The following is a 24549-nucleotide window of genomic DNA, read 5'->3' as shown; positions in this document are numbered from 1 at the left end:
ACCAGAACTATAAAAACAACCAGAAAACAATCAACAAAATGGCAATAAGTACATATCTATCAATAATTACTTTAAAAGTAAATGGACTAAATGCTCCAATCGAAAGACACAGAGTGGTTGAATGGATTAAAAAAACCAATCTATATGTTGCCTACAAGAGACTCACTTCAGATCTAAAGACATACACACACTGAAAATGAAGGGATGGAAAAAGATATTCCATGCAAGTGGAAATGAAAAGAAAGCTAAAGTAGCAATATTCACATCATACAAAACAGATTTTAAAACAAAGACTATAGGGGCACCTGGCCAGCTCAGTCAGTTAAGTGTCTGCCTTCTTTGGCTCAGGTCATAATCTCTGATCCTGGGATGGAGCCCTGCATCAGGCTCCCTGTTCCATGGGAAGCCTGCTTCTCTCCCACCTCTGCCCCTCCCCCTGCTTGTGTCCCTCCCTGAAAAAAAAAAAAAAAATGAATAAATAAATAAAATCTTTTTTTTTTAAAAGCAAAGTCTAATAAGAGACAAAAACATTATATATTCATAAAAGGATCACTCCAACAAGAAGATAAATATCTGTGCACCCAACATGGGGCTCCTAAACATATAAAGCAAATACTAGCAAACACAAAGGGAGAAACTGACAGTAATACAGTAACAGCAGGGGACTTTAACACTCTACTTACACCAATGGTAGATCATTTAGACAGAAATATCAGTAAGGAAGCACTGGCCTAAATGACCCATTAGACCAGATGAACTTCACAAATATTTATAGGATATAACATCTCAAGGCAGCAGAGTACACATTCTTTTCAAGGTCACAGGGAACATTTTCCAGGATAGATCGCACGTTAAGCCACAAACTGTCTTAATAAATTTAAGAATTAAAAGCATATAAAAACATCTTTCAAACCCCAATGGTATGAAACTAAAAATCAATTACAAGAAGAAAACTGGAAGAAACACAAACACATGGAGGCGAAACAAGCTACTGAACAACCCACAGGTCAATGAAAAAAATCCAAGATGAAATCAAAATATGCCTTGAGACAAATGCAAGGTAAACACAACAGTCCAAAATCTAAAAGACACAGCAAAAGCAGTTCTATGACAGAATTTTAGAGTGAGACAGGTCTACCACAAGAAGCAAGCATCTAATCTTACCCCTAAAGGAATAGAAAAAGAACAAAGTCTAAAGTTAGTGAAAGGAAGATAATAATAAAGATGAGAGCAGAAATAAATGAAATACAGCCAAATCTAAGATATTGTAGGTTTGTTTCTAGACCACTCTAATAAAGTGAGTATCAGTAAAGTGAATCAAATGAGGTTTTTGGTTTCCTAGGGCATATAAAAATCATGTTTTTACATACGCTGTTGTCTATTAAGTGTGTACTAGCATTGTCTAAAAAATAAACTCCAACGTATATACCTTAATTAAAAATACTTTATTGCTAAAAAATGCCGACCATCGTGAGTTTTTAGTGAGTTATAATCACTGGTCATAGATCACCATAACAAACATAATAATGAACAAGTCTAAAATATTGCAAGAATTACCAAAGTGTGACAGACACACAAAGTCGTAAGCAAATGCTGTTGGAAAAATGTTGTGGACAGACTTGCTTGAGTCAGGATTGCCACAAACCTTAATCTGTCAAAAAAAAAAAAAATGCAGTATCTGCAAAGCACAATAAAATGAGGTATGGCTGTAGTTAATAATATATAACAACTTTGAATGGTGACAAATAGTAGCTAGATTTAACATGGTGACTGATTTGTAATATACATGAACGTTCAATCACTAGATTGTATACCTGAAACTAATATATTATTGTATGTCAATTATACTTCAATTTAAAAAAGTAAATTGTTTAGGGTAAAAAACTATGTAAGTATAGTTGTTTTAAGAATATGGCAAAGGGGCGCCTGGGTGGCTCAGTGGGTTAAAGCCTCTGCCTTCAGCTCAGGTCATGATCCCAGGGTCCTGGGATAGAGCCCCGCATCAGGCTCTTTGCTCCGCAGGGAGCCTGCTTCCTCCTCTCTCTCTGCCTGCCTCTCTGCCTAGTTGTGATTTCTCTCTGTCAAATAAATAAAATATTAAAAAAAAAAAGAATATGGCAAAAACCATGAAGGTATTAAGAAAGATGACAGCATGTGGGAAAACTGCCATAGTAACAGGTGGGAACCCAGAGTGGACACATGCCACGATTCTCTGATTTAGGGTTATAGCCTAAGGGAATGAGGGAGACTGTTTTCAGAATCTCTGGCTTGCAAATTCTCCACTGGACAATGTAATAGTGTGTCAGCACCGACTCAGGAATCAAGCTAGAGTCAGGTCAAGCTGGCGGTTGGACCCCCAGAACTCATCTGGCATGAGTAAGAAGCATGCACATTCAGATAACTTGGTGTAATCATAAGAAATACCAAACATGAACAGAGCAGGAACAAGGGCCAGATCCCATGGCCAGAATCAAGGTCAAAGTCAAAGCAGCAGGAACTACCTAAGAGAGAGGGCACCCACACCAGGAACTACATGTGGTAGGTCTGGATTCATTCATATGGGCCTGGATTCTGATACTGCTTCCATCTTCAGGCAATTAATTCTCAATTTACTACCTCTACGCAAGGCTCCACGAGAGCGGGTAGCTTTCTTTTGTGACATCTAAAGAGCCAATGGGTCTCTACTCACCATCTCCCTTTCTAAGCAAACTGAAGCCAGCTGTTGCTGCCATCATGAAAGGAGCCTTTCTCTAAGCCTCCAACATTAAGTCCCCCCTTCTGGTGCTGGGGTGAAGGGAAGGGTATCCCTGTCATCCTGGATTGGAACAGAGAATGAATTTTCCCATAGAAAAAACGTCATATGGAGAAAATAGGTTTTGATGGATTAGCACAAATAACATTCCATATATATTCCAGGTTATATAGAATTCTGCAAGCTGGACGGGGCCACTTCAGTGGGAAAATGTTTTAATGCTATAAAATGAAAACTCAGGTTGTAATTGTTCTATAAGTAGTGACCAGCTATACTCAGAAATACCGCAAATTCCTTACTAGTGAATGCTTAATACTACATATCTTAAATTTTATTTATTTTTTAATTTTTTTATTTAGAATCTTTTTTTTTTGTTGTTTTTAAGATTTTATTTATTTGACAGACAGAGATCACAAGTAGGCAGAGAGGCAGGCAGAGAGAGAGGAGGAAGCAGGCTCTCTACAGAGCAGAGAGCCCGATGCGGGGCTCGATCCCAGGACTCTGGGATCATGACCTGAGCTGAAGGCAGGGGCTTTAACCCACTGAGCCACCCAGGCGCTCCTTAAATTTTATTTTTAACATCTTTCAGGAAAATACTGGTTTTCTCATCAAGAGTGGCTGTATTCAAGTCTTATCCTATTGAAAAATAATGAACCACTCTCCTCCCATTACAAAAGAAGGGCTCAATCTTTGTATTTGAGGACAATTCTAGACATATAAATGTAATTCTAATAGACATTTCTCTCATCAGCTCTCAGCTAAATGAACTTATTTATGGGATGAACTAGAATGACTGTCCTCTGACTTCCACCCTGCTTATTTCCTGTTCTGACCATAATCCTTAATTTTTTAAAAAGGTTTTATTTACTTATTTGAGAGAGAGAGAGCACACTTGGGTGCATGCCATCCCAGCCAAGGAGGGAGCCGGCCGCGGAGCTTGAAGTCATGACCTGAGTCCAAATCAAGAGTCGGACGCTTAACTGACCCAGCCGCCCAGGCACCCCTGACCATAATCCTATAACCCCATGTTTTCTACACTTGTCTGATGAAAAGAATTACATGACGTGCTTTTTAAAAACAACAATGCCTGGCCCCATCCCAGTAATGAATCAGAATCTCTAAGGGAGAGGTCTGGAGTTGCACATTCGAAGTCTGCTCATCCCTGGTGATCCTGTCATCCAACCTAGTGGTTCTTGCCCTGGAGGGTGAATTAGCATCACCTTAAGGGCTTGTTCAAACACAGGTTGCTCAGCTCCAGCCCAAGAAGTTCTGATCAGGTGGGTGGGCCGGGGGAGATGGGAATTTGATTTCTATCAAGGTCTTTAGGGATGCTCCAAACCACTTATTCAGCCTGTTTGGCAAACACTAAAGCTGAAATCAACATTATTTTTTCCCTCCCTGCTTGGTACAGAAAAAACACTGGATTAAAACGCACAAGCCTCATTTGGGGCAATACCCCTGGCTCCTTTTTAGCTGCTTGATGTTGGACAAATAAATCTGTCCCTGCATCTCTGTTATCTTCCACGGGGAGGCATAAAAAGTAACAGAAGTGAAGAGGTTTGGTACTGTACTTGGCACACAGTAGGCTAGCATCAAACATCTATGTAAGCTGATTTCTTGGGCATGATCCCCTCCTGTGAGCTGCATTTACGAAAATGCTGAGTTCTAAAAATAAGTCCCAAAATTTATGACATGCACCAAACTTCGTTTGGTTAAAACGAAGCACAGACAGACAGGCAAGGAATGGCCAACCAGTTCTTTTCCTTGTGAGCTACCATGTAACTAACATTTTGAGAATGTAACATGTACAACAGGAATATACTCAGCTTTCCAGCTCACATTTCCCAGGGAAACAAAAATAGAAAGCAAGGAGCTAATAGATTACGATTAGGTTCTCTGCTTCATTTTTGATTTGCTGAATTTAGTTCTCATGTATGGATTATTTTCCAGGCAGATCTTTATTATATTGTTTGCCTAATTCTTGTGACCTGAAAATCAAACAAATGAATCACAGGCTCTCAGAGTCAAAGGTTCCTGGAGGTCCTCTAGCCCACCCACCCACACCCTATTAATGCCACTGAGACACCTCCCATGTGTGGTAGTCCGTTTTCTTCTTGGCACACCCTATGAGAATGCACTATTTTCACGAACCCCTATCTTCTCTTCAGATAACTGTCCAATGTTAGATTTTCCCATGTCTGTGCAAAAACCTTTACTTCTGTCATTTCTCTATCCCTGGTCCCGGTTTTGCTCTGTTGTACCTGAATATGTCTAATCTCTCCTCATTCCGACAGCATTTTCAGTATTCTGAAGTAGTGCTAACATCTTCCTCGCCTTGTCCTTTTCATCCTGAACATTCTGTGTAAGCCACTATGATCACCATCAAAATTTCCATACACGTAATAGCCCTGGTCCTTCTCCTGTGGACAAGGTCCACCTTGAGGATATTTCTAGATTCTATCATCAGTAACAAAAATAAGTTGTAAGAACAATGGCATGTTTCTTTCCAAACAGAGTTTCCAAGAGCTGGAAGCTAGAGTCCTACAAAACTACACTGTTCAGGACTGAGGAGGCGTTTCCAGGACAGGCTTGGACGTGGCAGCCCAAAGCAGGGGGATCGGAATATCTGTGTATCTGTATATATCATGACCTTACTTGCAACAGAAATGCTATGCTGACACTTAAATTATTGAAGACCCAAAAAGTCTTTCCAAGGAAGACAGAATAAAACGAAAGGCATTTCTTACTTTCTACGAAACATTTCTGCAAATATGCAGCCAACACTCCAGAGGTCCACGGGGGTGGCGTAGCTGGACTGAAGCAGGACTTCTGGAGCTCTGTACCACAGCGTGACGACCTGCAAAGGCAAATGGATTGGAGTGTTACTGAGGGAGACGGCTGGTTGCTTCAACTTCTCATCTCAGCCGGTTTAATGCCAGCTCAGCAAGGGTGCCTGGCATCATATGGGGACACTGAGATAGAAGCAGTAAGTAACTCAGACTCATTGCTGACAGGTCAGGAAATGACGTCATCCCCACAACCTGGGTTCCCAGCTCAGACTCTGTTTCTTATGAGGATGGTCAAACAACCAAGTTTCAGGAAGCAAAGCGAAGACTTAAAAAAAACAAAACCCACGGATCTTAACACTGTTATTTTTTTTCTGAAGGGGCTTAAAAAAACAATACACAGCGAACAGGTGTCGGCAAGGATTCCAGCTCAGTTCCTACGTCAGCATTATTAGGAAATCAGAAGAGGATTCCAGTGATTGCTGGGTGTTGACCTTGAAGTATAAAGAGCACCCAAGACAAGTCAAAACTACTCTTATCATGAGACTGTGGGGAATCAAAATAAAGCCCCCTCAATGCCACTCTTTTCAGAAAACAAATTAAGAAACCAAGAACTTAAGAGAGAATGTGTAACTCAGTTGTCTACACCAATGTGTAAAAAAGTCATCCAGAGGATAGGATTCCTCAACAGGAAAAACCTCACTTAATACAAGAGTAGTATCCACCGCTGTGGCTGTATCTGCAAGGCTGAGAGGTCGGGAAACAGACCAGAACCCCTATAAGGGGTTCACGTGCTTCTCTTTTGGGGGGCGCAGAGATTCTACAGATGGCTGAAATAAAGGAATATTCTTTGCCATCACACAGGAATTCAATACATAAATCTATTATATAAGCATTTTATATTATCCAGATTCCCTTTATCCTTACTTACTATTTGGTCTAACTGCACTTTTGTGGACATCTATCAAAATTTCCTACAATTCTCCTTGTATTTTCCTTGTATTTTGACGCTGTAGTACTTGGTGCATTCACATCGCAGTCGCAATTCTCCAGAACATGATTGCCATCTGTTTCCTTCCTTCCTTACAGACACACACTACTCCTCCCAGCAAGAGACACACTACTCCTCCCAGCAAGAGATGGAGGCTGGGGCGCCTTGGGGGCTCAGTTGGGGGAAGAGCTAGGTTCTTGGTTTTGGCTCAAATCATTATTTCATGGTCGTGGGACTGAACCCCAGGTCAGGCTCTGTGCTCAGCGTGGAGTCCGCTTCAGATTCCCTCTCCCTCGCCCTCCCACTCTGCCTCTCAAATAAATAAATTTTAAAAATTGTGTTAAAAAAAAAAAAAGAAGAGAGAGAGAGAGAATTTAAGTCACCTTCTGTTGAAAATGAGTTAGTCTTAGTGAGTTGGTTGACTAAACTAACAGAATGTATCTGAGGCCACCAAAACTAGGTCAGAAGAAGCCTAGTAGTCTGGGTCTTCTTTAAGATTTTATTTTTAAGTACTCTCTACACCCAATGTGGGGCTTGAACTCACAACCCCAAGACCAAGAGTCGCATGCTCCACTGACTGCGCCAGCCAGGTGCCCCATAGTCTTGCTTTTGAATGCTTGATTTTGAGACGCTTTCTCTGGAATCCAAATATCATGTGGTGAGAAGCTCACAAAGATGTTCCAGAGGACAGCCCCAGCTAATTCTCAGCTGAAAGCCATGCAAGTGAGCCATCTTGGACATTCAAGTTGGACTGATCCCCCACACGACTGTGGTCCGCCCGCCCCTGCCAATGTCACAGGGAGCAGCAGAAGGGCCCAGCTGAGTCCAGTCAACTCACAGGATTATAAATGGCAATAAAGTGACTGTTGTTTTAAGTTTGGGTGAAATTATACAGCAATATCTAACTGAAAGAAGATTCTTGACTGGTTCCTCCTCTTCATCTCATTTATTTTGTTTTAAATTCACACAAGAGGTCAAATTTTGTGTAATGGATATCTGGTTGATATCTAACAGAGGAATGGTGGTGATGTAACAGAAATGTAAAAAAAGAAGCAAACAAAAACCAAATGACCGAACAGTTTCACTCAGTTATCACTGGCTCCAATATATCTTTCCAAAAGCATATCCCACAGTATCTCCATAACCCTTCTAGCCTTGTTACATACTAGACCACAGCACTGGGTGTCCACTCTGACTCTGCATCAGAATCATCCACTGGGATTGTAGAAAAATATGGGTCTAGGGGCGCTTGGATGGATCAGTTGGTTAAGAAACTGACTCTTGATTTTGACTCAGGTAATGATCTCAGGGTCGTGGGATCGAGTAGGGAGCCTACTTGAGATTCTCTCCCTCTCCTTGCTCTTGCTTTTTGTCTCTCTCTAAAATAAATAAATAAATCTAGAAAGAAAAAGAAAGAACGAATGGATGAACATGTGTCTTGGCCTTATCTCTCCCTCACTGAATTAGATCTCCATGGTGGGGGGCCTGGAGTTCTTCCTTTACTTTTTTATTTCTTCTCTCTCTCTTTTCTTTTTTTTTAAACAAAGTTCTTCAGGTAACACTAACCCTTGGCTAGGTCTGAGCACCACTCAATGATATAAATATACCCTCCAGCTCCTGCCTCCATACTTTAGTTGGCACTGTTATCATCTGGGAAGCTCTCCCTTCTCCTCTCCACATTTGGAAATTCTACTTATCCTACAAAGCCTAGCTTTGATGCCATCACCTCCCTGAACTCACTGACATTTGAAAATCATTTCCTATAACATAGTTCATAATATGGATCGTTCCAGGCTGCATGGACCCAATTTTATCCAAGGCTACGTCTGTAAATACCCAGCACAGTATCACTCACGTAACAACTGGGTTTTAACAAACACCAAACTGACAACTTTAAGGCAATCACTGCTAGAAGATAACCAGGCAAAATTCAATTATCAGTCATCCCCCAGAAAGAAGGTACTTACTACATTCACTAAAAAGAGCATCCAGTTCTGGGTTCTAGTTTTTACTTCCTTATTATTTTTCTATGCTTTGTCAAACTCTGGAAGAGAACTGAATTTTTGTTTTCCTTCTCCCAGAATCTCCTTGTATTTCTAAGGATTTCTGCCCTATACACATTGGCCTTATTTGGGTAAATAAAATTTATGACAGCAAAAATATTAAGATATAATAATTTAGATGATGACGGACATACGATATAAATACACAAATCCTATATAAGTCAGTTATAAAATATAATGTAAAAAGGATACCATTCACAAAACATCGAAAAAGCAAAATCTATATAAATAAGATGACATACTATTGTTGAAGAATTTAAAAACTAAATAAATGAGACAGACTATGACTAAGATGGGAAAAACATAAAGATAATTGTCATTCCTATATTAGCAAAGTTTAAGACAATGCAATGATTTGGGGCAGGAATTTAACTTCTGACAATATGGGGCTTCTGGCAGAATAATGCTTTAAGAAGAGCCAAAAATAGTTTGAGAAATAAGCATGAAGAGGCTCTGCTCTCTGTTACCAAAACATACTCTAAGGTACAGAAAGCAAAATAGCAGGTGCCAGCAGATTAAAAAGAAAGTCCAGAAAGAGAATGATCTATTTATGGGGTTTAACATTCTTATAGGTGCTGAATGTCATCTTAGTGAGAGAAAAAATGTCCTTCAGGCCCAGACAACTGGCCATCCATTTGGAAGAAAGTAAGTTTGATCCCTACTTCACACCATATATAAAAAGACACCGTATATTCATAAAAAATCTAAGTGTACAAAGCAGAGCTAGAAAAAAATGTATTACAGGAAAATAGGAGAGGACCTTGGGATATGGAGGCCTTTTTCAGCACGAAGGGAAATCTAGAAGCTTGAGATGAAAAGATTAACGAATCCTGCTAGTTCAGACTGCAATTCTCTTTGGCAAACACCATAAAACAAAGACAAACACAAATAACAACCTGGGATGAAACACCGAAAACAAATTACATAAATAAAACAACAGAAAAACGGATGAAGAGTGTAAAGATAGTTGACAAAAAGAAGCACACTATCAAAGATACGTCGCCTCATTAAAAGAAAGCAAGGAATAAAGGCAGAAAATCATCAAAATAAAGGGCTATCCTTTTTGCCTGATGAGCAAAAGTGAACAGAACGACACTATTCCCAGTTGGCCATGGTATGGGGAAACTGTTTCCAACCACAAACCGGCACAACTTCTTTAGAGGACAACTTGACAGTATTTACAAGATGAATAGCACCGATGTCACCGAACCAGAGTTCCACTTGCAGGAATTTATCTGAAATATTCAGTCTAGTACACAAAGAGGTATTCACAAGGATGTTTCACCCACAATAATTTCCAATAGGGGACTCTTATTTGGCCATCAAGCCATCAGAAAGGATGAGCTGCTTCTCATTCCCACTCATCTGTGCTCCCAGAGAAAAGATGTCCGTGATACACTGTTAAGCGAATAAATACGTTTTGGAACAGTGGGAAATATATTCTAATTTTTATTAACAGATTATGTGTGGGGGTAATACAATAATCGTATCCACATATAGGAATGTTGGCCAGGGCTCTCTACGTGGACGTGAAGCTTTCAATGGACGGTTGCCACAAAAACATGGCAAAGCAGGAGGTGGAACGTGGAAAGGAAAAGGGGCTGGAGGATGATTTCAGGGCACAAGATCAGGCAGTTGCTGTCAGTAAGCACATTTGATAGCTGAGAGCACTGAATTTCAGAGGGGCTGAGTCATTTGGCCAGAAACACTGAGCTGAGATGTGGAGGAGCTGGGGTTCTCACCAGGACTGTCTGCTTTCAACTCAGTACTCAGCATCCAACACATTTCATTTCAGGATTCCAAACATCCACAAGTCAACAGGCAAGCACGCAAGTTGTAAACAGATAACCGAGAGGAAAATATTTTAAATTTACACAGAGATATTTTACTGGGAACTTCAAAAGACTTTACAGTTACAGACCTCAAAAATTCAGCTATCCTTTGGGGTTAAATGATTTCTTAAAAAAAAAAAAGGCTTAAGAAAAAGGTTTCAAAATACAGTTCTGAAGAACACCAGTGCTCTGAATGGTAGGACATCTATTTGTCAAATTCCCATTTCAATTAAAAATATATTAAATAATTTCAATTAAAAATAATATTTTTTAATTGAAATCATTAAAAAATATGTTAAAAAATCTCTTTGGTAGTCCTAAGATTTTTGGTTGGTCTATGTGTAAATCATTTTAACAGTGGGAGGAATCAGATTTATTAATTAGGTGTGTGCTTATACTCTATTTGAACTGTTAGCATTTGACTACAGAGACATCTTTTTGGTTTCATTTTTGTGGAATTCAACATGCTTGAATTCTAAAAGAAAGATGAACTGTACAAGACTTACATTTCTATTTAATTCTCAAAAAAAAAAAAAACCAACCCAACAATGTTCAAGGCCTGCATTTAAAAATAACAAATTACACTTTTTGCAATAGATACAAATCTAATAGTTGTTCCCTAGTTTATGTAATATTATCTCACATGTCAGCTGTGTCCCCAGTTTTAATCTGCTAATTTATGTGGCTGTTCCACATTCTCTGATTCAGAGTCCTTCAGTCCTCACTTTACATCACCGTAATTTAAAATATCTCAAATGATGACAATTTCTACAATTTCATGGGATTTAAAATATGTAAGTTCCAAGTTTTTGAGAATAAATTGTAACAATTTTTCCTGACAGTAAAATAAAAATTCTATTTGCTTTGGAATTATTACACTTCTGTGCCTCTATAATTTTCTTATGGAAGACGGCCTAACTTAGAATCAGTTTGTCACATGTAAGCAGATTTATTAAATTTTTACTCCAAAGCTTTTCAAGGAACGGACAAAACTGAAAAAAATGTTTCAAGGTTCTAGTGCATGAAGTAAGGAATGTTCTCAACAATGTAATCAATGCTGCCTGGAAGTTCTCTCTGTTTTATAATTCTATATATTCTTAAAAATAAAATATCACTGGGAGCTTGAATTTAAACACATGTAGAGAGAATCCATGAATGCAGTGTATAAAGATCAACATTTAGAAATCTATCACAAAGGTAGCCTCTTTGATACATGATAACAAGGCAGTTGTCTACTAAGCAAAGACAACAATAGGAGCTCTGGACAGAGTTTAGCGGTTGGAGCCAGCTGGAACCAAAGCAAATACGATGTTTAGTACAATCATTACATGTATTAACAGCCTCTAGAGGTGCTGAATGGATTTGGCAACAGGAGGGGGAGCGGAAGATGGGGGAGGGGGACTTCAAGGATATTTACCCAAGTGGATGTATCTGTTTAAAATGCTTTGATCTCTATTCACCGTTTTTTGAACCAGTCCAATAACAGTGTGAGATAAAGTAGAGCCAAAGCCAACTCTGACTCAAAATATGTAAGAGTAAACCACTCTCACTTAATACTAGGTTCAATAGTCTTTTATTCATGTTCTTTTCACCACGATCCTGAAATTATCTGTAGATGTTATCTGAAGCATCCTCACCATACAGCTGGTACCTGAAGAGGAGAAAAGCACATCACGAACGCTGTGCGGGTCGTTTTCCTTTTGCCACTCTGGATGGTGTCTGCCCGTGGGCGGAGGGGGTGCATCTCTACCCACCCATGTGCCTCCAACTTCTTACTGGATTTGGCCAATAGGAAGCCTAAGCAGGAGTTCAGGCAGGGGGAGAAGGGCGAGGCAGAGTTTCCCCAGTTTCCTCATTGTCTAGAGCTGGCTGCGCCACCACTGTGAAGTCTCTGTCTATCCTGGGCACTACCTGATTCCAGGAACTGCTCCCCCTCTTCCCGCCAAGCTTGGGAATGGTAAAAACTTGGCTGCAAATGAGACCCAAATTCCAGGACCATCCACTGCACTTCCCCTAAACCCCCTTTGTAAATCTTGTCTCTGTAAACAAAACTTCCTTGAATTATTTTGAGTGTGCACCGGGACCCATTTCCCGGTGGGACTTTGGCTAATACATTCAGTTTGCAAATGAAGAAATGAGCATGGAAGGCAAATTCTTGTGTAAGCCCCATTTTCCTGTCAATGAGGGCATTTGGACTAGATGATCTGTAAGGTGACTTCTGTTAGAATTCGAAAAATCCCTACACAATGTGGCAATGGTCATGAAGTCTTAGCAAGGTACATACAGTACAGACCCAAGAATGCTTATCTTTGGACATCCTTGCCTGTCTTTTGGGTTAGGAATTACTTGGGGCGGTATCAGTACAGTGATATTCTCCTTTTGGGGTCGGCTTCAACATCATGCCTTAAATGCAAACACAGATAAGGATTTCTGTGGAATATGGGTACAATGCCAAGGTGAAGGCTTTCCAAACTATGCTCTCAGCTGTTTATTTGCTTCAAATCAATATAAAACTCTCTGGTATGTATGTTTTTTCCTTCCGGAAGACCACTATGGTTTTGTGAAATGAAAATAAAAATTAGTGGCAATTTCATGGACTTTTCATAAAGGGTCTCAAAGTTCAGTCCTTTAAAGTTATATATTTAAATTAATATCATAATCAGAATTCTCATTCTGCCAAGCCAGTTCAATGGAAAACTATTAAGAATTAAATACCAATAAAAGTTAACACACAAAGTACTTTTTAGCAAATAATCAAGGAGTCATCTCCAATAGACTCATTTATAATCTAAGGGCCAGCACAAGATGTTTTGATAGATGAGGTGACAAAAAATTGTCAAGGTCTACACAAAAATGAGATTCTCAGCACCAAGCACTGTGCCAATAATGATCTTGGCCTGTGTTCTCATGTACCCATTATCAGGAGCAAGGCCGTCTGTCCTTCCCAGGACCCAAAGTCGTTCCCCCAGCTCAGAAATGGAGCTTCTGGCTCCCATCAAGATGTGCCAATTTCCAACCACTTAGCCACTGCTTCTGTGCTTCTCTCTGTGGGATATTCTGTCTCTGAGTCTCTGCACGTCTGAATCCTTACATATCATTTTTTCCATGAAGCCCTTCCTGTTCTCCCTTCTGGAAATGATTGCTGTCTCCTCAACTTCAACCACATTTCTCTTTTATTTTATTTTATTTTATTTTTTTTAAAGATTATTTATTTATTTATTTGACAGCAAGAGAGAGAGATCACAAGTAGGCAGAGAGGCAGGCAGAGAGAGAGAGAGAGGGAAGCAGGCTCCCCACCGAGCAGAGAGCCCGATGTGGGACTCGATCCCAGGACCCTGAGATCATGACCTGAGCAGAAGGCAGCGGCTTAACCCACTGAGCCACCCAGGCGCCCTCTTTTATTTTTAAATTAAAAAATTTTTTTTTTGTTTATTTTTAGACTGAGAGAGAGAGGAGGAGGAGCTTGTGCATGCACAAGGGGGAAGGGGCAGAGAGAATCTCAAGCAGACTCTTTGCTGAGTGTGGAGCCCGAGATGGGGCTCCATCCCACGACCCTGAGATCATGACCTGAGCCGAAATAGTCAGATGTTTAACCGACTGAGCCACTCAGGCGCCCCAACCTTCCCGCATTTCTATAGCACTTGAACCTTCTATTTTCCATTACAGTCATTCAACTTATTGGTCACAGTGTACAATCAGTGTCGTGCCTGAAAGGTGCTCAGTAATCATCTGATGGCTGGGTGTATGAATGAAGCACAGGCAACTCTCAGGGGAGGGCTGATGGTGGACAGAGGCACCCGGCTAGCCTGGAGAATATGGAGACAATAATGTCTAATCATCACTGGGTACTTCATCTCTTTCTGAGTCTCATGCCTCTCTTACAACTTTTGCTAATGTTTCAACAGATCAACCTAAAAAAAGGTTTTACTCCAGACTTGAAGGCTTCAAAGTCCACGTGAGCTTCAATTCAACTCATCATGCTAGTGCCACTGGTCAGTCCTCGACAGGGGATCACAAATTAGGGAAGCAGCAAGTCAAAGGAGTTGGCTGAAGAACAAGGGGAGTGGGGAATGGCTGTAGTGATTTAAATGAAGAACGCGAGGGTCCTGTCCTGGAGTCCCTTCCACTTGTAGGTCTCTTCCCCTATCAGTCCCTTAAAATAATTCTTTCCTTTAAGGTTAAGATCCTCAGGCGGTTACTCTTCTTCCGTGATGCATACCCCCGGGGAGCATGATAGGTGGAAGCCCTCCAGGATGACCACAACTCTGTAGCCAGAACTCTGCAGACCCACAGATCCAACAGCCTCTTGGACATCACCACTTAGTTCTCCCAGAGGTATTTCAATTCAAAGTGCATGTGTTGTCTTCCCCCTAAAACTTGCCTCTCCTGTTAGATTCCCTTTCCCTGCAAGCCAAGTCACCACCTACTTAGGTTCTACAGTCGTCTCCACTATCAGCGAGGCTGCCAGATCTGGCAGTTCCACTGTGCACACCTGTGTCATCTCCTGAGGGTCACAACAACTTCCTCTGGGCTCTTCTCCTACCAGTCGATCTCCTCCCACTCTTTCCTCTCTCTACTGCATCTGAAGCCATGCTCATGACACTTCTGCTTAAAATCCATCCACTCTCCAGAGCTTTTAGGGTCAAGTTCAAGTCCAGTTTACCCACAGTGCCCTTATGATCTGGCTCTCGCCCTCTCTGGTTGTATCGCCTGCTCCCCCTTCACACGAAGGCTTTCCTCAACCTGCTCAGAGGCTTTATGGTTGTTCAATATGCGTGCTGTGTCATGCCTCTGGCTTTGCCATATGCTGAGATCTTTCTCTGGAATGTTTTCTCACAATACCGTGCTTGATTCTTGTGAACCATGCCCCACCTAGTCCTTCCTTAGTGACACGTAATCCCAGCACTTATCACAGTGTATCCCATTTGCTGTGTCCTTACTGCCTACAAGACCCAAAGCCAGTCCTTCGCGGGTAGAGACCATTTCTAAGTGCACTTTCCACCCACAGCACCTCCCAGAGCACTGTGTCTAGCTGGCACAAAATAAATGTATATTCCAACCAACGTGTGGGTAGCCAGAACACAGCCGAATGGAGGATTACAGGGGTAGGAGGTCAGGCTTCTGTTGTAGGGCTTCTATTACACCACAAACTTATAAATCATGGTCATGACCCCACACCTACACCAGGTATTGTGAGTGTCCACCAACACCACCTTCGGTCAACACACGACTTTTTAATGAAGTTTAAGGCCATTTTAGTTTCATGAAGTGACGTTTCAAAGTGCCCAAAGGGCCCATGTTTTTCTTCAGGCTGTATTGTTTAAATTTCATCTTGAACTTATGAAACTTAAAATAGTTAGCCCTTGCTAAATGTCTATTATGTTTCAAGCAACAAACCGACTCTCTTTTTCGAAGTACAGTATAGTGTAGTTTTGATTTTGACACTAAACAATCACACACTTCATCTCTCTCTGCCTTCACCATAGAAACCAAGCAAATATTTGTAGACATTCCTTCAACCTTCACAGATAAGTAGAAATGAAATTATTCTGTGCACAGGATATGGCAGGCTGTGGAGCTCATCGTTTCCTTTTGAATGTTGTTTTAACTCAAGAAAATCTATATGCTCCGGGAGGCGACCTAATCACTCAGATTTGTAAGAGAATTTAAACCTGACTTCTTATCATGAAAAGAGTCCAATGTCTCTGAAGCCCATGCCTCCCCTGTAAACCTACTGAATGAGCACTGGGAAAGTTACAAGGTCAGTGCGAGTCACCACGGAAATGGAAAAGCACAGTTTTGAAATCTAAGTTCAGCCTCAAACATTCCCCAACATTTTAAAATTCGGGGGGGGGGGGGACGCTGCCTTCCTTAAATGAGAAGAATTTGGAGATCCTTAGCAGGAAGGAGCTAAAAAGGTAGTGGTTCCTTTTGCAGTCTTCCCGGTCCTGTCGTCTCAGCTGCACATCACCATCTACAAAGGCTCACTAAGATGCATGCAGGAAAAGAAAACCAGCCATGCAACTTCCACCTAATCTGGGCCACCAGGAAAGAACTACCAAGGATTCTGGAGCTCCCACTGTATTTTGTGCTTTCAGCTATTAACTGCAAGAATGAAAGAAAATACGCTTCTCAAGACGAGGTTGTCTCATGCTGCGCATTTAGCAAGAGTACAACTGCAAACAGAAAAGAAGAAGGGCTTGACCGAGAGAAGCAGGGAGCTTGCAGCATTAGGAACAGGGTAGTCAGACAGAAGGAAGTTATTTTCTGACAAGAACGGTTAAATGGTAGATGGATGATTGTGGGATTTTGTGATCCTTCCTCTAAAACCTTTTTACTTTCATCCCCCCTGGGCGCAAAGAAGTGGGCTAGGGAAGGAGGGGAAGAACACGCTGAAGGGGTACAGGAGAGGTGAAGTACTGCGCAGGACTGACTTCCTCTGTTGCCTAACGCAGTCTCACTTTAATGGTATGGGGTGAGTACCCATGAATCTGTCTTTAGCGATGGGGAAGTTGAGACTCAGAGAAGTGAAGCAGGGCTTATCCAACTCAGGATGGTTCTCACAGAGCAGACTGAATGACCTCAGGTCTTCTTCTTGTTTGTCTTAGGCCTAATGAACATTTTTAAAAGCACGTATTTCCAGAACAATCATTTCCACAGCAGTGTAGGTTTAACAGAAAAGCTGACAAGAACGAAAGAAATCATCTTTCTAGAACAATGGCGTCCCAAAGGATTTCACCCAGATGGCCGCCACTTGAGGGATCAAGGTCACGGATGTGCAAATGGCTGGGACTGGGCGCAGGGCAGGGAAAGTCTCCCTAATCCACATGCTCTGCACAGGGACCTGGTCTGGAGCAGTATGCACAGTGTTTCTGCTGACAAACGCTTTCATGGCTGTCTGCTCAGAACATTCCTTCCCTGGAGACCACAACAATGTCCTTCCTCCCGAAGTTGTTCTTCTTTTGTATTCCCTATCTCTGCAAATGACGGCACCATCTAACCAGTTCCCCAAGTCAGACTCTTCCTCAAACTCACCCCTCATCCGTCTATGGAGACCCAGTGTGAAGAGGGCGCTTTCTCATCTCTATAAGAGAGCGAAACACATATTTGACTAGAGTTGTGGAAACAGGAGACTGGAAAATACCATTTGGAGAATCTCCCCATTTTCATCACCCATTTTAAAACACTGTCCCCAAGTCAAAGAAAAAATTCCCCTCACCTGACACAAGAAATTTTCAGGTTTGACCACTCCGTGCAATTGTATGGATGTGACGACATCACTCTAGATTTTACTATTTGATGTCAAAGTTACTAAAAACAAGAAAAGTCACATATAGACATGTGTCCTAGCTCTTGATTTTCCTCCTTTCTTCTATAGATGTTATTCTTTTAATCTTTTTTTATTTTATGGAATTTCCCTCCTCCTTTCTCTTATAAAACACTTTTCTACACTCCCAGGACTTTTAATAACTTTATATCTTCTCTGAGCCAAGGGGAAGGATCATTTTAAAAGCATGCAGCTCTGTTAATTAAATAGGTAATTGTAAGACATACAAATTCATCTTCTCTTGATAAGCTGCAATGCTTGTCTTAAAATTGTCTCAGTTTCTAGGAAGAACCACACTACTACCAAGGACCTTACAGAGTATTTCTAGGTACATCCGCTATTAGGAGAAATACATGTGTGAACATAAAAACCAGCGGAAGGCTTCTCACCTAGGCTTGGGGCTCATGCTGCACATGTGTTTAGGGCAGTGTGGTTGCTGCATGCGAACATGACTTGAAAGGAAAAGTAACCCTCCAGTTTGAGTAAAACTTGGCTTTTACCTCAGAACTAACTGAAAGAAATACTACTTTTCCACTTACAAACATTTCAAAGAATGTTGCTGCTTTCTAGAAATCTGTGGCAGGAAGATTCTTTTATCCTTGAAACTGCTAGGACTTTGAACTCATCTAAAGTGATTATGGTGATATTTAAGAAAACATGTACATCATACAACATCTTTTAATGAGCCTTTAATAACTGAAAAGTAGTCTTAAATGGTTAAATGTAGATGCTTAAAATAGAGAAGACCCTAATTTATGGTAAAAACAAAAAGCAGGGCCCAGCAACCCTTCTGTGAAAGGCTTCCAGAACATTCTCAGCCAGGGAGAATCTGTTCCTTGTTCTACACTTCCATTGCACACAGCTCTTACAGCCTCTGATGATGTGTGGTGTGACCACAAGAAGCTGCTTCCATCTCTATCACCCCCACGAGACTGAATGACAGGGACTGAGACTTAACTATCTTTGGATCTCCAAAGCTTGGCACAGTGTCTGGTACACATCAGGCATTCAATGACTGTTTGTTAAATGCATGACCAGAAGTTCAAATTTGCTCCCAAGCTACAAAATCAAAACAAAAGCAGAAAGGAAAAAAAGAATCCATACATCTTTGAATTATTCCACAGATACAAAAGGTGTTGTGGATTCATAAATATGGCAAGAGAATCCAATTTAGACATAATACCCTAGAGGAAATTCCTTGTAAAGAGCAAATGAGTTGTAGCTACTTACCGGCTTCTATACATACAGATACGTGTATGTATCCATCCACCTACATACCTATCTATTGCTTAAAGCATTCATTCATTTATTTATAGTAAGGTATACACAAATCCTAAAGTGTACAATGTATTTTTACATATGCACACATCTATGTAACCACCACTTACATGAAAGATATAGGCACAGAAGGCCCTCTTACACCTTTCCTAGTCAATAGGAGGAATCCCGTATACTGATACTTTACATTATCAGTAGTTTGTTGCCTTTCACTGTTATGTAGGGTTCCATCGTGTCAAAATGCCAGAATTTATTTAGCCATTTTTGTCTTCTGTTGATGGGTGTTTCTAGTTCTTGGCTATGCTGAATGACCATTCCACCATGAACCTTTCTGTGTATTTCCACTATGGTGGACATATTTGCTAATTTCTCTTGGCTCTCTCTCTCTCTCCCCATCCATCCGAGAGAAAATGAGAGGGAGTAGGCGTATGTTTGGCAGATACTGCAAAATAGTTTTTCCAAGCAGTTGAACCATTTAACAGTCCCACTAGGAACATAGGACACTTCTAGATTGATATGCACAACCGTTCGGGTTAGTGCGTAGTGTCACTTTATGTACTTCTGATTAGCCAATTTATAAGAATATAAGGTTCTAAAGAAATGATAATAGAGTCTGGATTTATTAAAGTACTAATCAGGTTCTCTTTGTAATGATGGACTAAATAGTGGTATCTATCATTTCTGTATAGATGCATGACTCAATAGTTGAAGATAATTTTTAAAATGTCAGGTTTCTCTTCTCACTTTTGCCCTTGCTACATCTGACTTGAAGCAAATTCCCAACCCTCTAAGCAACTGCTTGTTCTCTTTCTGACGTGTACAGACTATATATTTACACAGAATTCTTAGACAATCTGTGCACAGAACAGGGGAACTAAACTGTAAAGTATTTTGAAATGTTGGTGTCCAGATTCTAAGTTACAATATTAATAATGTAAACATTTTAGAAGCAGCTGGATGGTGGTTTTTACTAGGTTTCCTCCATGGTCAAAGTTTGGACACATCATTATGAACGAAATGACAGGACCATACCTGTCAGTATATAGTCCCGTGGTTTAGTTAAGAGGCAAACCCCAAGCTATTAGCCCCTGTTGCCTCATTTCCTTCTGCAGAGATCATGTAGTCACGTTTCCATTTGTGGTGAGCCTGCGTTCACATTCACCCAGGCATGAAATTTAAACATGGGGAACTGCGGCGACAATACTGGGGGTGGGGAGGGCTGCGGGACCTTAATCAGTGTACATGTGGCACTGTTCTCCCTTGTTTAGAAACTTCAACTGACTGTAGAAATTACTTTTCTTCATTTAGTGGATAAACATTTGCAGAGTGCTGGTTGGTGTCTGGCCCTCAATGCTAGTGAATGAACCATGGTTCCTGCCCTGATGGGGCTTCTAGCCTGGCTGACCGCAGAAGTGGAGTGGGAAAGACAGGAAGGAATACTTTGACTCAGCCCCGAAAGTGAAGTTTATTGAGGTAAACCTACAGAATCTATGAGATTCTACATCCAACTTCAAAAAGAAATGGATACAAAAAAATCCCACCAATATTTTCTATTAACAAAGACATTCCCGGGACAAGGCAAATATTGACAGTATCTTGAAGATGTGGGAGGAAGCCATTTGGTTATACCATTAAGTCTTCATTGTCCCACTGAGGACAATAATGCCCAGAGATATTTCATGAGAAACAGTTCTAAATCAAACACATTTAGGAATATGCTGAATCCACTTGTGAAATTCGCATTTTCACCCTGACACATTAAAGGCTCTGAGAAATTCTATAGTCAAAACAGAAACCTATGTAATGTAACATTTGCCAAGCATTGTCCATGGAATGATTCCCACCTGTCCCCCCAAACACCTATTACCACCCTATAGAATTAGACTTCCCCTGGAAAATGCTTTGAAAACCAACAGTCTATGACACTGTACTGAATTAGGAGCACAAATAATCCAAAATAAATTCTGGAATGTATGCATGCATGCAATTCAACATCCTATATCCCAACATCAATTTAAAAATTAAGAGCTGGGAAAAAAAAAGAAAAAAAAAAGAGCTGGGATACCTTGCTTTAGGCAAGCAACATTTAGGAAAATCTGGTTTTGCACTGAAAATGAAGTATAGACTGTAAATAAAAGTTACAACGGTACCTGTCAGGGCTAACGGTATAACGACCGTTAACATCTTTATTTATTTATTTATTTATTTATTTATTTATTTATTTGACAGACAGAGATCACAAGTAGGCAGAGAGGCAGGTAGAGAGACAGGAGGAAGCAGGCTCCCTGCTGAGCAGAGAGCTCCATGCGGGGCTCGATCTCAGGACCCTGAGATCATGACCTGAGCTGAAGGCAGAGGCTTAACCCACTGAGCCACTCAGGTACCCCCGGTTAACATCTTTTATCACTATATAATATTATGGATGTAGATCGTGAAGAAGTCTTGCTACGTCTGTATTATCTATACTCCTTCTGTTAGTACAGACAGGCTCACATTTAGGAAGTGGCTGTTCTGAATAAACACCTCATTTACTTTCAATCACCTCTTTAGGGTAAAAGTACAATGCAGAAAAAATTCTGGTTGCTTCAACTTTCTGTCTCTATGCACCCCATTTGGGAAGAAGTTTATTGTAGTATAATATTGAAGTTAACCAACATTTACGGGGCATCCTAGCATGAAAGAGATTGAGACTATAAAGGCAAATAATAGATAATGCCTGTTCTGGAGGAGTTCATAGTCTAGTGAGGCAAATATAAAAAGAAATAACTAATATAGTGTGGTTGGAACTCTAATAAGGCATGGAGAAAGTGCCATGAAAACACAGATGACTTCATTAAAGAGAATGGGTGATTTATTGCTCCTACAATAAAGTGCACACAATCTGTATACAATAAAAATATGACTGCAATCAAGAAATTAATAAATATTTATTGAGCACCTATTATATACTATAAATCTGTGTGCCAGACTTTCTCAAATGTCAAATTACTACTAAGTCTCATAGAATTTCATACTGTTCTCAAAAGGAATGTAAAATATTTCTCAGATTCTTGGGTGATTTTATATCCAGAATCAGAGGGAGCCAAACTAAAGTTTAATTTTACACTTTGGAAAAAGTCTAAGGCAAAGGACATCATATGCAAGCCAATCCCTGGGATGTGTAATCATTTCGCAGTTAGAGCCAGCAGAGGGAGTCAACCTTGTGGAAGAAAAGCCCAAGTATATACGGAGAAATTTAAGACTTCAGATGCAAAGTAAACATTTGACATAAAAGAAAAGGAGGGCGCAGAGACACATATTTCAAAAGTAGGTAAATAACTTAACTACATTTTAAAAATTCCTGAAACATAATGCCGGAGAGTCATAAGCCATCCCTGAAATAAACTAAGGATGTTATCTTACTACTCTAATGAGACCCACAGAACTAAACATATGAACTCTCCCATCTGAAAGTGATGGCAATCACCAATTTCTGTAAAATGCATCCCGCCGCAAAATCTAACTAATTGGCATTAATAGGAAGGAACTTCAATCGTGCAGTCACTAATTAGCAAGAGCTACCGTCTGCAGAATGCCAGTGTCACTCTCAGGACAAGTCCGTATACACCAATCACAGTACATTTCTGCCTCAACTTCCAAGACTGAGAAGCTGCCACCTGTGAAGAGAATGGAAGCTTTCACCGTAGCATTCCCAAATCCTTTGTGACTGTTAGAACAGATTTATTTTAAAACACAACTACATGGGACTAACCCTTTCTAGGATTTTCCTCATGGGGAGTATTGTGACAAAAAAAGTTTTATTAATGAAGGGCAGGCATTTTTAGCCATTCACCTCTGGTAGATACGTAATATTTTTATCATCGTCACCCTTTACAGGGCACCTCTTGTACCCCTCCAGCTGGTATTTTTCCCACATTTGGCTCACCCACCAAACTACGAACTTCTTTTTTTTTTTTTTTTTTTTAAAGATTTTATTTATTTATTTGATAGAGAGACATCACAAGTAGATAGAGAGGCAGGCAGAGAGAGAGAGAGGGAAGCAGGCTCCCTGCTGAGCAGAGAGCCCGATGCGGGACTCGATCCCAGGACCCTGAGATCATGACCTGAGCCGAAGGCAGCGGCTTAACCCACTGAGCCACCCAGGCGCCCCAAACTACGAACTTCTTAAGCGTATTCTGTGTCTCCTAACACCGCATACCCCCACGACTGAGTTAGCTCCTCATGCCTTACACAAAGGTGAGGTGCGGTCAGTATTGGCCAAGAAGGACTTAAATAAAGGAGTTTGGAAAGTTTTGACCAGTATCTGTCTTGCTCAGTCCCAAACTCTTTTCGGTAGGCTGTATTTTCTCCATTCTCTTGCTTGCGTGAGAATGAATGCCGCACGACGATCCGGGATATCCTCTTTTCTTACCCATGTTAATGGAAAGGGACACACACAGAGGGAGAAATGGGGGCACCGAGTTTGAGGGCTGGTGACAGGCTGAGTTCACAGGAGAAGCCCTGAGGCTCCAGGCTCCAGGTTCCTCTGATCAGCAATTCCCTCCTATTCTATCTGATTCAGTCTTGTAGGTGGCCAGTTCTTTCAAGGGCTCTGCTACCCAGCAGAAGAGCTGAGTGATATGCTCCCTAACTGTATTCTCTTTTTTCTTGATTAGCTTTGTCAGAGAATTGCCTTTGCCATTAGTCTTCATGAGGGACCAATTCTTAGGTTTATTTTTCCATTCTACTCTTATTTTGTTTTCTAATTCATTCATATATATATATGTATATATATATATATTTACTTTTAAAGATTTTATTTATTTATTTGACAGAGAGAGAGATCACAAGTAGGCAGAGAGGCAGGCAGGCAGAGAGAGAAGGGGAAGCAGGCTCCCTGCTGAGCAGAGAGCTCGATGCAGGGCTTGATCCCAGGACCCTGAGATCATGACCTGAGCCAAAGGCAGAGGCTTTAAACCACTGAGCCACCCAGGCGCCCCTATTTATATATTTTTAAAAGATTTATTTTTGAGAGAGAGCACATGCATGTATGGGCATCGGGGGTGGGGTGGGGTGGGGAGGAGGGGCAGAGGGAGAAGCAGACTCCCCACTGAGCAGGGAGCCCAAGGTGGGACTCAATTCCAGGACCCCCGATCAAGACCTGAGTCAAAGGTCAGCCTGACGGATGGAGCCAACCTGGGCTCCCATCGTTCATCTTTATTATTTGTTTAAAGGATTTAATTTATTTATTTGTCAGAGAGCACAAGCAGGGAAAGCAGCAGGCAGAGCAGGCAGAGGAAGAAGCAGGCTTCTCTCTGAGAGGGAGGCTGACGTGGGACTTGGTTCCAGGACCCTGGATCATGACCTGAGCGGAAGGCAGACACTTGACCGACTGAGCCACCCAGGAGCCCCTCATTAATTTATATTTAAAACGTTACTCCTGTCTCCTGATACATAAAGGAACTTCTCTAATTTATCATGATGTTTCATAATGAGTATATATAACATTCGTCTTTAGAAAACAATACTATTCAACAGACG

The 24549-nt window shown here is 40.9% G+C and overlaps 1 protein-coding gene across 3 annotated transcripts in view; it reads right to left on the bottom strand.

Moving 5' to 3' along the window:
• The window catches only part of CDK6 (cyclin dependent kinase 6), a 239383-nt gene that overhangs the window by 64646 nt on the left and 150188 nt on the right, over window positions 1-24549 (bottom strand). For all 3 annotated transcript variants that reach the window (XM_046020621.1, XM_046020622.1, XM_046020620.1), the window contains exon 5: window positions 5500-5609. In XM_046020621.1, coding sequence (XP_045876577.1) covers window positions 5500-5609 — 110 coding nt within the window. The remainder of the gene's footprint in view (window positions 1-5499; window positions 5610-24549) is intronic.

The sequence above is a fragment of the Meles meles genome, chromosome 10 (genome assembly GCF_922984935.1).
Source record: "Meles meles chromosome 10, mMelMel3.1 paternal haplotype, whole genome shotgun sequence".
Taxonomy (NCBI): domain Eukaryota; kingdom Metazoa; phylum Chordata; class Mammalia; order Carnivora; family Mustelidae; genus Meles; species Meles meles.
The sequence above is the reverse complement of the archived record's forward strand: the minus strand, read 5'-3'. Positions and strand labels throughout refer to the sequence as shown.